The sequence below is a fragment of the Coloeus monedula genome (assembly GCF_965178545.1).
Source record: "Coloeus monedula genome assembly, chromosome: 5".
In the NCBI taxonomy this organism is placed as follows: Eukaryota; Metazoa; Chordata; class Aves; order Passeriformes; family Corvidae; genus Coloeus; species Coloeus monedula.
The window spans coordinates 56,458,724-56,472,481 of NC_138785.1; the positions used below are offsets into that span (position 1 = coordinate 56,458,724).

At 33.0% G+C, this 13,758-nt stretch overlaps 1 protein-coding gene across 1 annotated transcript in view; it reads right to left on the bottom strand.

Moving 5' to 3' along the window:
* TBC1D19 (TBC1 domain family member 19) overlaps nt 1-13,758 on the bottom strand; it is a gene marked incomplete at its 3' end in the record, with an annotated part of 46,299 nt that overhangs the window by 12,206 nt on the left and 20,335 nt on the right. The window contains exons 7-13 of the mRNA XM_082281511.1: nt 12,924-12,970; nt 11,256-11,366; nt 10,355-10,427; nt 9,479-9,517; nt 6,953-7,065; nt 2,896-2,970; nt 2,365-2,427 (exon numbers count right to left, since the gene is read on the bottom strand). Coding sequence (XP_082137637.1) covers nt 2,365-2,427; nt 2,896-2,970; nt 6,953-7,065; nt 9,479-9,517; nt 10,355-10,427; nt 11,256-11,366; nt 12,924-12,970 — 521 coding nt within the window. The remainder of the gene's footprint in view (nt 1-2,364; nt 2,428-2,895; nt 2,971-6,952; nt 7,066-9,478; nt 9,518-10,354; nt 10,428-11,255; nt 11,367-12,923; nt 12,971-13,758) is intronic.

Sequence of the window (13,758 nt, forward strand, 5' to 3'; positions counted from 1 at the left end):
ATTCAGTATGCAGGATGTAAGACTAAAGTATTCAAATTGAACTTCTGGCCTGAAATAATGAATTTACAAGTTTACTAATCCATGTGTTATTTTTCTCACTAACAAAATGATAGTGCTACAGAAAACAATGGCACAAGCACCTTTTCAAGTACAGAAATCTTCAGCAAATTACTGGATATTTATAATCCAACCGAAAAGAAAACCACTGAATTCAAATCACTGAGGGAAAGAAAAAAAACCCAAAGTCAAAGCTTTTATCAAAAAGAAATTACTTTATTAAAAGTACCTGTAGTTTATTTCAATAATTATGAAGAAGTAATAAAGATATGTAAACTTAGGGATAAAGAAAGCAAAGATATTAAAGGAAATAAATGATACCATTTCAGAGTGTTTTTCCTGAAAAGGATTGTATGCTACTAAAGAGGTACCAATAATCCAACAAAATATCCTCATCATTATTTTAAGCCCGAATATTCTTTTTTTGATGGACATTTCATCTATTCCACAACACACAGACAAAGGACACACTCTGCTCAATTACTTGGAAAACTTAAGAGGCAGTAACTAGTCATGAAAAAAAGCCATAAACCCTGTGCAAACCCAGAAATAATGTATCTGGTTTAAACTAACATTTTCATTATCTATCTTATTTAGCCAATATTTAATTCCACTTATCATACTAAATCAATAAATAATATCCCATATCACAGTGGCTCATACTGAAGAATTTTTCAAGGGGCTATAGAACAAAATAATTTGGCAGTAAACCATTTGCAAATTAGGTTCGAAGAGGAAATTATCAAGGAAAATGGATAACTTTCTTCTAAAGTAGAGTCTGAAGAATACCACAAAATTGCAATCGAAACTAGAGCAACAAATAATTAGAAGTTTGAGATATTCTCTTCCTCAAAGCCTTGCAGTAAAACTAGCCACATAATTTTTCAAAGATTTTTGGTGAGTCTCCCTCAAATTACTGAAGACAGGTTAGTCTTTTTTATGATTTTCATTCTGTAGCTATTCTTTTAGTCAATAGAGATATAAAAATATGGAAAATGTTCAACCAGGTTATATATTGAGAATGATGAACAAAATCTATTTCTGTTAGTTTTAAAACAAAAGATTGTATGATATACTAGTTCACACTTCTTCATAGTTTATAACTCTGTGTCCATTGCAACTGTCAGTTAATGACTAATTAATGTCATAGTAGTCGACACAACGAATGAAAACGAAACAGGAATGAGATTTTCATTTCCCAAGATGAAGACATGGTGTTACAATAACGAAGATCATCTTTGACCATTAAACCAAGAAAAACTCTTACATGTACATATTTTTGTGAACAAATATCAATGTTTGAGTTCATTATTAAGTTTGCAAATTTTAATTCTGAAACAAATTCAGATACAGATCTTAACATTGTACCTATTTTTAAATAAAAAAGGTCATAATTTCATGAGGTTATAGTCTTAACAATGTTCAACTGCTTGTTTGCTAAACTATATGTAGACATGCTTAAATAGTACTGCATATTTTTATATCTATATGGTCTAAACAGCATTAAGCACAGTTTCTTGCCTAGTTAAATTACTATCATTTTTACATATTCCCATCAAAGAAGAAATTATTTCATTTCACATAGCTCTAAATGAAAAAATTAAGCAAGTCTAACATAACAGATCTGACAAATGAAATCAAAAGCACTGTGGAAATGTTAAGTTTGCTGCATGACAGTTATGTTGACAGTGCAACCAACTACACATTAGGAAATTCATAGATGTAACCTCCTCCTATTTATGGGCATTTGATAGGCAGCAACAAAGATAACTCTTTATAAATTATCTGGATTCCTGACTGCTATAAACATCTTTGCAATGGGAGCAATCCAACAAGTAACCATACCTATCACTACCTTATTCAGAATCAATGTCTTTAATTTAAAAATATGTCAACACAATATCTTTTATGCTTACTTCAGTAGGTCACTGTAAAGCAAGGGGGTTTTTTAAATGGAACCCTGAATATATTTGTCAAGTCTTAATTTCTCTGTACACTACAGCTTTTAATTGTTCAGGGTTATTTACTGCAAAGCTGGAAAGGGGAAAAATATGGCTGACTTCATATTTTCCAGCTTAGTGCACCGGAAAGACATCGTCCTTCATAGCACGAGTTTTAGAAGCTTGCCCTGCTTAATCTGTTTAAGTGTACAAGTTTGCTACTCAGAACAGAAGGTATATGTCATGCAGCAAATAGATGTATCTGTCCCACTGTACTCTCCTTACAAAGGCAGTTCTCTCTCCAAAGATGATACAATCCCACAGGAGTGCACCTCCTACGTTTTCTAACCAAAAACCAGTTACATACCTGATATAAATAATCCTCAAACACAAAATAGTAGTCATCATTGCTTGCTGTCAGCTTTACATCCTGTAATAAAAAATACAAGAGTTTGAAGCCAAAAGACCTCTCTTCAGACTCCCATGGAGGCTAAACTTAACACAGTGATAGAAGACACTGTTACATTTTCATTCAAAGAACCATAGTTAACCTTAGACTCCAGATTTTACAATTAAAAAATGCCATATTAACTTGATGATTAAGTATTCAGAGTTGAAACTTGAAATGGAAGCAGTTATACCCTGTTGGTTCTTTCTCACAAAGTTATTCCTTCAGATGAAGATATCATTCCTGTATGACTTAATGGTTCAACTCAAATGTCTTACATGAGAAACAACACAGGCACAAGGAGTGAGTTCACAATAATAAGTTCGCAGTAATTATTTTTACACTCCTCAAAACCAAACCATCTAGTAATTTCCTTGTTCAAAAAAACCCAACAACAAGATACCAGTGTGATGAGCACATAAATCACTCACTGTTTAGTTAATTACTTACTTTGTAAATCAGGCTGTCCACTAAAAGGTCATGCTGAATCACATTTGACTTAAGCTGTTCATAATACAAGATGTCCTAAAATTAAAAATAATATCATGATCAGTCTGAGACATGACCAGAATTTATATTTAAACTAAAAAATTAATTTTCAGCAATTGAGAAAAAAAAAGCACTTATTCAACTGAAAAAAAGCACTGCATATTTATGAAGCATCTATCATGGTTTGTTCTAGTTTAAGCCCTAAGAATTGAGATTTGAGACATTATAAAATGACCTCCCCTTCAGATAATTAATAAAATTACAATGAAGGGACCAGTTCAAACCAAAGACCCGTATCTTCCAACCTTTGGTTCTCTCTACACCTAAAACCTCTGCAATGCTCAAAATCATTTATTGCCCTCTATTTTCATGCACCTCTCCACCAATAGCCTCTAACTGATGCAAAAAATAGCATTAGTGAGTTGCTCCAAATATTTGACATTAAACTAGTATGAACCTGTAAACAATTTAAATTTGTGCAAAGATGAAATGATAAATACATATAAAAAACTGGTGAAGAGTACAAAGAACTAGGACCTGTTTTTAAACTCCAATTATTTCCTGAATGTCTACAGAACACACATACAGGTGAAATGATGGGGAAGAATCAGAACAAACTTCTCTGTGTTTACTTATTCTGTCCCTTCCTTCTTAGAAAGAGCTTGCAAAGTAAAAACAGAACTAAATACTGCACTGTCATCATACAACTCCCAAATCCCTAAATTCCTCTCCACCGTTACACCTACAGCTGAATAACAGTTTCTGATTGATTTGAACTAATTGATAAACTCAATCAGCCGTCCCAAGGATCCTTCCCACTTCATAAAACTACATTGATTTCGAGGTGTCTGTATGGACACCCCACAAATATTTGTATATTCTAAGCTTTACAGATTTACTGCTGATTTTTTTGATAAATGGACAAGTCCAGAGTAAAGATTTAAAGAACAAATGGGAAGTAAGATGAAATTTTGAGAGGGAGAGAATGGTGAATAGTACACACTTAGAAGCTATCAGAATTAATATATTACTAAACTGTTAAGTTGAAATGAGGACAAAAGCTGTATTTATTAAGTACTGATGCCTCCCACAGGGAAAATATTTAAATTTTCCTTTTGAGAAATAAAAAGGGGAGGCATAAATATTACACTATTTCTTTTGGAAGGATCAGACATAAATATTTACTAAATGCAAATTATCTGTAGTATGAACATAACATTCTGTTTTTCAAAGCTACAAAGAACTACTTGAATACTCAGGTCATAATTTTAAAGCATCAATACTGTAGTCTAATCAAGTGTAACACTGCCAAATGAATAATGTTTTTTTTGCCGTCTCCAATGACTGTCTATATTAAAACACAAGAAGCTAATATTAAAAAAAAGCCAACCAAAACCAAAGAAACCACAAAACAAAACTAAAACCCACAGCCAGGGGGTTGGAACTAAATGATCTTTACGGTCCCTTCCAACTCAAACCATTCTATGATGCTAAGAAGACCGGAAGGACAAGCTGTTCACTTGAAATATAACTTGAAATAGAATTTTGCATGCTGGAATTTTTAGAATTAAGATTTTCCACCTATTAACTCAAAAAAATTAGAGCAGAAGAAAAAGCCCATAAGACAATGAACAACTTTCTTTCCTAAGCACTGTTTCAGTAGCATGCAAAGAGACTAAACAATTGTGTAACACTATAAACAGAAGGGAAAAAAAATTAAACAGATTCTCAGTAACTGTGCACTATCCATTTCATGCAATGAGACAGACATCCCACAGGAAATAACTGTGATTCTGTGATTCAGGATCATATGATTAAAAAATATATACAGTAAATTGGACTGTTTACACAGACAATAATAACTGTGACACTGTTCACCTTCAAATGTTTGTCTTTGCAACCTTAAAAAGGCTCTTTTAACGCAGTTCCTCTAAAGTGTACCATTACAAATGAAAACTAAGAAACAATTCATTGTCAGGCAATGTGTTTATACATTTCTAAATAATCCTGCATACCGAGCTCACAGTTTATCATTTTTATGATTACAGTGCTAGATTGTTAGTATCATCCCTTGCTTGGCTGTATATTAGCTTTGTACAGAGGCTGAGCTTTACTGGATAAAATTTTCCAAACAACGATATTGGATGCTAGCACACACAATGTTGCCCACACCAAACCCTCATAACGTTTTACATTAAAGAAAGGAAATTCACGGTTCATGTGATTTAGAGATTCATACAGCTATAAATGTAATAGAGCCTAAGCTGCAAATCAGAAATATTACAGCAAGGAATGCCTGCAAACAGACTACTCAACTCCAGCAAAGAAACCATTCACAAGAGATAGAGAAAATAAGTGTTAGATAAATCCATAAAGTCTATATGAAATTCAGCAGATCATGAAACAGCTACATGTATATGGAAACTGTTTGCTATACTTTACAAAAAATAAAGCCATGTATTCAGTCTATGCAAGAAGAGCATCTCAGGGTGTTAGCATTCTGGCAGCAGTCACAGCTTACTGCTGTGAAACACTAGTAAATGCAATGCTTAAACTGGACCATGGCAATTCAGCTTACAACATAGCTGTGGTAACCCACACGCTATCCTACCTGATCCATGGGGAGTTTGCTAGGTCTCACTCAGAAAATCTATTTTTCAAATGCATTTATACTTTTAGTACTCAAAGTCCATAAAACAATTTGACCTTAGAACCCAGGATAACAAATGCTATCCAAAAATAGTCTTGGAAAAGAAGACACAAGATTCTGACAGCTGCTACATTAGAAGAACAGTTTCGTTTTGCATGACAGAAAAGCATCTGCATGCACTTACCTCAGATCTTAAATTATTCTCTCCAAGATAGTGTATCTTTTCCTGACTTGATAATTTCTGGTTTTTATGGGGGGTGAGGGTGCGTTTTGTATTTCACTGTTATTTCAATCCTTTATTTCAACAATCTCAAAGTAGTAGACAAATTTCCCAGTCTGCATCACTTTATCTACCCTTATCACTTTGTCTCAATGTTATCATTACCATTTTCAAGCCACTTGTCCTCATATGTCTAGAATTCTTTCAGCATCATCACAAAGTATTGTCTCACCACTAATTCCCTACACACAATCTATTCAGTTGAGTCTCAAGGCTCTGAATCCTGCAGAATGTCTCCTAAAGGAAAACGTCTACTGCACTCAGTCTCAGAATAATGTATGTGCACACAGTTTATTTTTCTTTTTCATCTACAGCTGACAAATATTTGCTGCATAAAAAATTATCACAAGGTAAAATACTATGTACATATAAAAGCCTCACATCAAAGTCTTCCCAATTTATGCAAAGATTTTAAAGAGGGATTTAACTTTTTAAGGTATATTAAATATAATAACTATGGCATGGCTTCAGATACTGCAAAAGATTTCATTGTTGAGGACTTGCATCAACTATAAGGTACAATAAAAAAATGTTGGTGTACAAGGGAACATGGAAACAACCCACATCTTACCAGCTCCTCTCTAAGTCTTTTTGAATATATATATGCAGAGTATATATATATATATATATATGTGTATATATATACATATATATATATATATATAAAAAGCAATTTATAAGATATGTACATGCATATGATGACAGGGTCAAACAAACAGGAAAAATATATAATGCATCTTCTTTATATAAAACTTAGCAAAGATAAGAGAGGTTCAGTCTTTTTCCCAGATCTTTTTTCTTGCCCCCTTCTAAAAAAGTCAGCATCATGTAAGAAAATCTCAGGAGACAGTCAGATCAACTGAATAATTTGCTCTACAGTATTTTGCTCACATATCTATTAAAAAATTAGGAAGAGCAGCAAAGACTTCACCACAGCACAGAGCTTTTTAAATCATAATTTTTTTATTAGTTTCTGTGACAACTCAGTAGAGCATTTCTATTTTGGAAAAAAGATCTCTAGAAGATATGTGCTTGCACTTTTATGTTCTCACCTGGTCTTGACACTTTACTCTCCCTTTGCTCCTTACCTCTGGCTGATTAGAAACGTTAAGAATGAGGGCCCACAGATCAGCTCGGAGTGCTGTTGGACATCCCTGACGAACATATTGCTGAGCTGCAGCACTATCTTGCTCTGCTAAAACTGTAAGAAACAAAGCAGGTAAAGAGTTGATGTACTGTAAGACTTCTATCAAATACCTTAATTTTTAACTTTAAAAACTGGCTTCCCATGCTGTAAGCATTAGCAAATAGGAAAATATTGAAAAGATTTGGTTTCCACAGTGCAATTTTTAAGTAATTCCTTGGGAAACAAGTGGTATTAATCAACAAGGCTGTACTACCTTCTGTCATAAAATAGCACTTAGTAGCACACATGACTGTATCAAAGGCTAGTTGCAGCTACTAAGATGGCACCATGCAGAACAAGCATCCATTCACAGCCACAAAATATTCCTGTTTAGCTATGAGTGGTATCTCAGTTCAAATAGGAGATTTTCACTCATTCTGGCTTTTTTGTGTCTCCCTTCTTTTCACGTTAACTATGTATCTTCACAGGTAATTGTGGGGCCAGAGTTTTCCATTCCAGAGGGTACTGTCCTGTTCTCTCATTATTGGTATATTTATTCTGGAGGATAAAGACTTTCTCAGAAGATGTTAGTTTGCCTTCATATTGACATAAAACAAATACTTTACTGTTGACAGGTTTGCTTATATGGGTCATTGTTGTGAAGCTTTAGGCTACTCTATCACAAGGGCCTCGTGCTGAATACACTACTGTACACACCACAGAACATATTATCTCGTTGCCTACTTAAATCTACAAACTTGAAAGACATACATCTTTAGCTATTGTAATCTGGTAAAAGTGTTCCTCACCAAGGTTATGTGATTAACTGTACCCTCATACCTCAAATGTCTTTCACGAAAGAGAGAGAGAGTTGGGATTAATTCTGTGTTATTATCTAGACATTAGATAGGTGTTGGACTGCTACTCAGAAGTTTCCAAATCCATATCCTCTAATTTTTCTGACGTGTCTCTGAAACAGCTTGATTTTCTATATCTCACTGAATTTGATATTCACAATATCTGCCCTGTTATGACTTAGTAGAATGAGGTTTGGAATTAAATATTTATCTAATTGATTTTTCTTTCCTTCCCTCTTCACTTAAATAATGAGTAGAGCAGTTTGCCAAATTACTGTTTTACCTGCAGAGCTCTAACACAGACATTCTATAATCCTTTGTTCTGTACAAAGAGGGCAAACCCTCCCCCTCTTCCTACATTCTCCACAAAACTTCAGAAACACTGTGATTCATCTTGGTGTCCATGAGTGTTTACCTTACTTTTTCTTACTGACATACAAAATATGAAGAAGTAGTTTTGGTATACAAGATGGGTTTTGCTAAACACAGCAAAATAAAATCCTCGGACTTGCCAATACATCTAATATAAAAGCAAAATCAATACCTCAGTGGCAAACAAAATCGTAACTAACACCCATTAGAGCATGCAACAGGACTCCCACTGAATTAAATGGGATTTCAGTTTATGGTAAAGACACTTAGGAAAAGCTAAGGCATTCTCTAGAATAGAGCTGCTCTGCACAGACAAGAGATGACGAATAAGAAAAACAATGTGGAGTTGAATGAATGGTTGAAGAAGTCCAGAAGAGAGAATTTATTTGGAAGAATGGGAAAAGAACAGAGGTGGACAGTACCTAATGAGTTGTTCTTGGATTAGAAAATTGACAGTGCAGGACAGAAAGATGACAACAAAAGAAGTAAGTAAGAAAGAAAGATCACTGGTTTGTTACTGCAAGAAAAAAGTTAGGATGGAGCACTTTTGGGACAGTACCCTTTCTATTTTTTCTTTCGATGGTGCTAATGTTCAGCAGGAATCAGAAGAGACAGTAATGAGTAAATACCAGTGGACTTCAACCATTCCTTGTATGTTTCTTTTATAAGCAAACTTAAACTATTAAATTATTACTTCTTTTAACTTTCCCTTTCTTTTGTAGGTTATTTCTTAACCTAAAAAAAACAATCCTGGAACTTTTTCAGAAAAAGCAGTATAGAGAGACAAGTAAGTGAATTTTCTACAGTGGCTAAGTACTGCAATATTCTGCAATTGCAACTGATCATTAAAAAGACTCTTCTGACACAAAGGCATAAATCCCATTACAGTGATGAGAACTTCACGTGCAGAGAAGCGAGTCCACAGAATTTTAATTTTAAACTGAAATTCAGTAGTGAGATAAGATAATTTGTCATCAAGAAGATATGTCTATGTGCTTCCTATTTTGTTTTTATTGGAAGATCGGTGGAGCTTTTTATCTGATAGCTACTGATAGACTGCAAATGTTTGCTTTTCTGTCTCTGTCTAAATGACAACAGTATTAGTGATCGTCTACCTAAATTACAATGGTATTACTGCTAATGCTTTGTGCTAGTCTAAGTTCTTAAAATTCTAAGAGGTACATGCAAATTATTATACAAATTTACTAAATGCATTCCTAACTACTCACAGTTTATTATACATAAAAACAGATCCATACCTTTCTGCCCAACACGTACATGTTCATTTTCAAATAACTCTAGAGAATAAAGACACAGAAAAGAATGGCAAAAAATAAACGAAAGAAAGACTCTCCAGCTGATTACATATTTTGTATTTTTACCACACACTATTACATTCAGTTGCTATTTACTGCTAACATCACTAAAAGTTAACCTGCATCAGAGTCAAAGTTCTTTTTCAAAAACTAATTTTGTGTTTCAAAAACACAAACATCAAAGCAGCACTATATTACATGAACCTAGATTTTCAATTAGGTAAGTTTCCATTTAAAAAGAAAAATCATGTGATACTATAGTGATTTCCATTTTTATGTGGAAAGATCATTTTAAAACCTCCTTCTACAGCAACAGATGCATACATGGAAAACCAATAGAGATTATGCACTATTTAAGTCACTGAATATTAACATATGTATATGTCCTGTAATATTTTCTTGACAACTGTTATTTTAAATACATGTGTATGTATGTTTGTATGTATATTTGTATGTGTATATATATATATATAAATATATATCTATATAGGCCTATCTGTTAGCTGGATTAATATTTGTTGATAATTTCTGTATTTTTGGAAACAGGCCACATGGTTCTCTAGATCCTGAAGTGTTCAAACACACTGAAATTAATGTGCTCTCAAGGTGACAATTTAAAATCTTCCCCAAATCTGACTCTACATATATGCAATGTTTTCTATTATTAGATATATTTTACTATGAAAATCACTACAATGATAGTTACAGAACAAATATTTATGCTTTACTATGGGACAAATACACAAATTTTTTGGTAATTTCAAAGTATTCTACTCATTGGTGCTCTGTTTGAATGACTGAAGCATGGCATTAGCTTACCAGGAGGCACTTGTGCTGAATCATCAATACCTAGCTGTCCTATATTTAAACCTAGTTCACTAAAGTCTTCTTTCTGAAAAGAAACAGAACCATTAAAAAATAATTAATATTTTAATTCTCTAAATCACTTGAGATTTCTTCTGAAAGGCTTAATGTGAATATTTTCTAAACCAAATTAAGTTCTTCTAAATGCAAACATTTGAAATATAATCTCACATCAATTCTTACTCTAGTTTTAGTTATAAGCCCCAGTTTGCATGTCAAGTATGAGCTACACCTGGATGTAGCACAGTGGTGAATGAAAGATCAGGTTAAGAATCTCTAATCCCACTCTCTTTTCCAATCCAGGTGAAAGTTTTTCTGCCAGCATAAAATCTCCAAGAGCCTCATCAGTGAAGCATTTAGAAAAACTCTCCTATTTCTAATTATAATACACTAGTACTCAAACATTTATTTTCATTTACAACCTGGAAATAAAGGGATTTAAAATTATACTGAGAAGAAAGTCAGAAGTTAAATCATTGTCAGGCTACTATCTTGTACAGCATCTGTAGATTAAGATGTGCTATAAATTTTAAGTTTCTTGTATAGAAAAACAATGATTAAGTGAATAACATGTACAAAAGTGTATTTTTGGCACAAATTAAACCTGTCTGACATAAAATCAAAACTTCCCTAATGGCAGAAAATTTACCGTTTATGTTTTCTTTTTCATTAAAAATGTTTATTCCTAGAACTTCTTTATGATCTGCATTTTAACTACATATTTAGATTAATTTTCACTTTCAAAAGGATAAAATTATGATGATACTAATATTCTTTTTTATTCTTTAGAATCATTTTCATCAATAAGAAAAAATAACTCTTACAGAAACCTCTTATAAGAAAATAATATACTTACCAATTCTGGGATATCTTTAACTTTTAAAGGAACCTGAATTAGCCCCAGATGATTTCTGAAACTAGGCTGTTCTCCATTTTCATAATTTGGGTTTCGAAGATTCATCAGTACCTTAAAAATTGTAGCTCTGTCATTTCTTGCTTACATTCAGAGCTCTTCACATCATCAGTATTAAAAACAGTACATTCAGCATAAAAGCATTTCCCACAACTTAAATATATAGACCCAAATTATCAAATTATATCTCAACATTTTCAAAATCAAAAAGGATTTAAAGTTTTAAGGAAGTGAACATATTCTACTTTGAAAAGTCAGTTCAAATTATGAAATAAAAAAGCAGAAATGATTTTTGATATACGTGATTAAGTACTGGCTACATAGTAATGTCTTGACTAAAATTTACTTCCTTGTTGAAGCTATTCCAATGCCAATGGTATACTTCTGATGGCTACAGTATTTAGGATATTCTTCAGCATTACTTTTTTCTGAAAGAATTTTTATCCATCTTCTTACCCTGGCAATCTTAGAGAGCTTCCAATAAAAGAGCTACATAGTTTGCTACTAAAATAATTCCTTACGAAATAACAATATATCAAAATATCTTCTTTCATAGTAGAAAAAAAAATTACAGAATTGAAAACCTAAAGCAAATATAAAATTTAAAGGACAAGGAATCATGTCAAGGTAAGTAACTGTGACCTATAAAGGAATTTATAGTCTCTTACATACTGTTATCGCAAGGTATAGATTTTGATATGATGTTGAACCACAAAGATTCTTTCTAACACGAATTTCCAGCTCTTATGAAATTCTTTCGTAACATCGTACCTCTACAATTCTCACTCTTGTAAGTATTCTAACACCATATAATCTCACTGTCAGACTTGTAAATTTAAAGAAACTGCAAACTCTGGAGATAAAACAGTATAAAAGAAAAAGAGAGTGATCATGAGGGTCACTGAATAAAGCCAAAAAAACAGATGGATTTATCTACAGATCCAAGATTAAAAACACACCACGGCTGTTGGTACAATGATGGAAAACAAAATAAAACATTTTCAACAGTATTTTGATTAACAGAACAAAAGGAGTAATGTGTAGTAAGTTCTGTTTTACTATGATGATCTCTGCTTGAGTCATAGAAAATGATGAATAATACTGACATTTCAGACTTTAAAGATTCCACAGTTGCCAATTTTTTAATGGTTCGGTTTGATTACATACAAAAGCCTTGAAATTCCAAAGTTACGTTTCACCTTTGATTTTTTACAACCTTCCTAGACAATCTACAATTTCAACTGCATACAAGTCTGCAATCTACTATCAGTCTATCAGACTCACATATTGTGTTTTATGAGCCTATCATATTGGAATTTGAAATGTAAAATGGTTTACAAAATCAGTTGAGAATCACTCTCAGAGGAAAAAACTGGACTATGCTTTGGAGAAGTTCATCACAGGTACAATTTAAAACTGCAGTTAAAAAAAAAAAGGGACAACAGCATTTGGCTTTGTAAACCAAACATGGACTCATAAAAACCATGCCAAATTTCACTTGCTATAAATGACAACTAGTATGAAATCACTTAACAAATTTTTTTCCCACTTCACATAAAAGACTATAATGGATACAAGCCAATGGCTGAGTATTGTCTCATAGGTGCTTACCTCAAGAAAATCTTTAGGCGCATAAACAGGCCGGAAAAGACTTAGATCTGAAGTAAGATTTCAATGACACTATGTTAAAACCAAAAGATGAAAAAAACAGGCACCATATCTACAACATGATCCAGCAATTTAAATAACAGATTAAAGGTCAAAATAACATCATCACAAATATCATGGCAACAACCACCACATATTCTGTCATGATTATGCTATGGATAATGCCTTATTTTTGTAAACCCCAAATAAATGAAGAGGAGGGTTTCCCTTCCAGACCAAACCATTCCATGATTCTGTGAACAGCAGTCACAGGAAGCTTTTACTTAATCCTCATGTTTAAACTGAACCATTCTCAGACTTGGGAGAGATACGATATTCAAAAGCAGGGTATTTTCTAACAGCTTAGATTGTTGAACTACACATATTCCTGTCAAATGAAAACTGGGGAGTAGTACTAGACCATCCATGAAAAGTGTTTGCCATCAGAGAGGTGGTATTGTGATACAAACCAGCACCTCTGCAAAATCCCTTTTAAGGAACTTGGCTATGAACTAACCTGAGAGTTAGCCTTGCTCTCCCGAAGTATAGTATCACTGATTATTCTGTGCAAAAGTTATTTTTATCTTTTGTCAAGAAAACATCTGAGCTTAATTATCCATAGTTCTGAACATTTTCTGTTAGCCTGAGTTTACAGTAAGAGGAGGTGTGTCCTAGTTGAATAAATCTCTAAAGCACTGGAATATGGAGTATTATACAATAACCTCTCAGTAATGATTCAATATTAGTACAACAACTTGAAACAAAGTAACAATGAAACAAGTATTTATTTATGCATAAT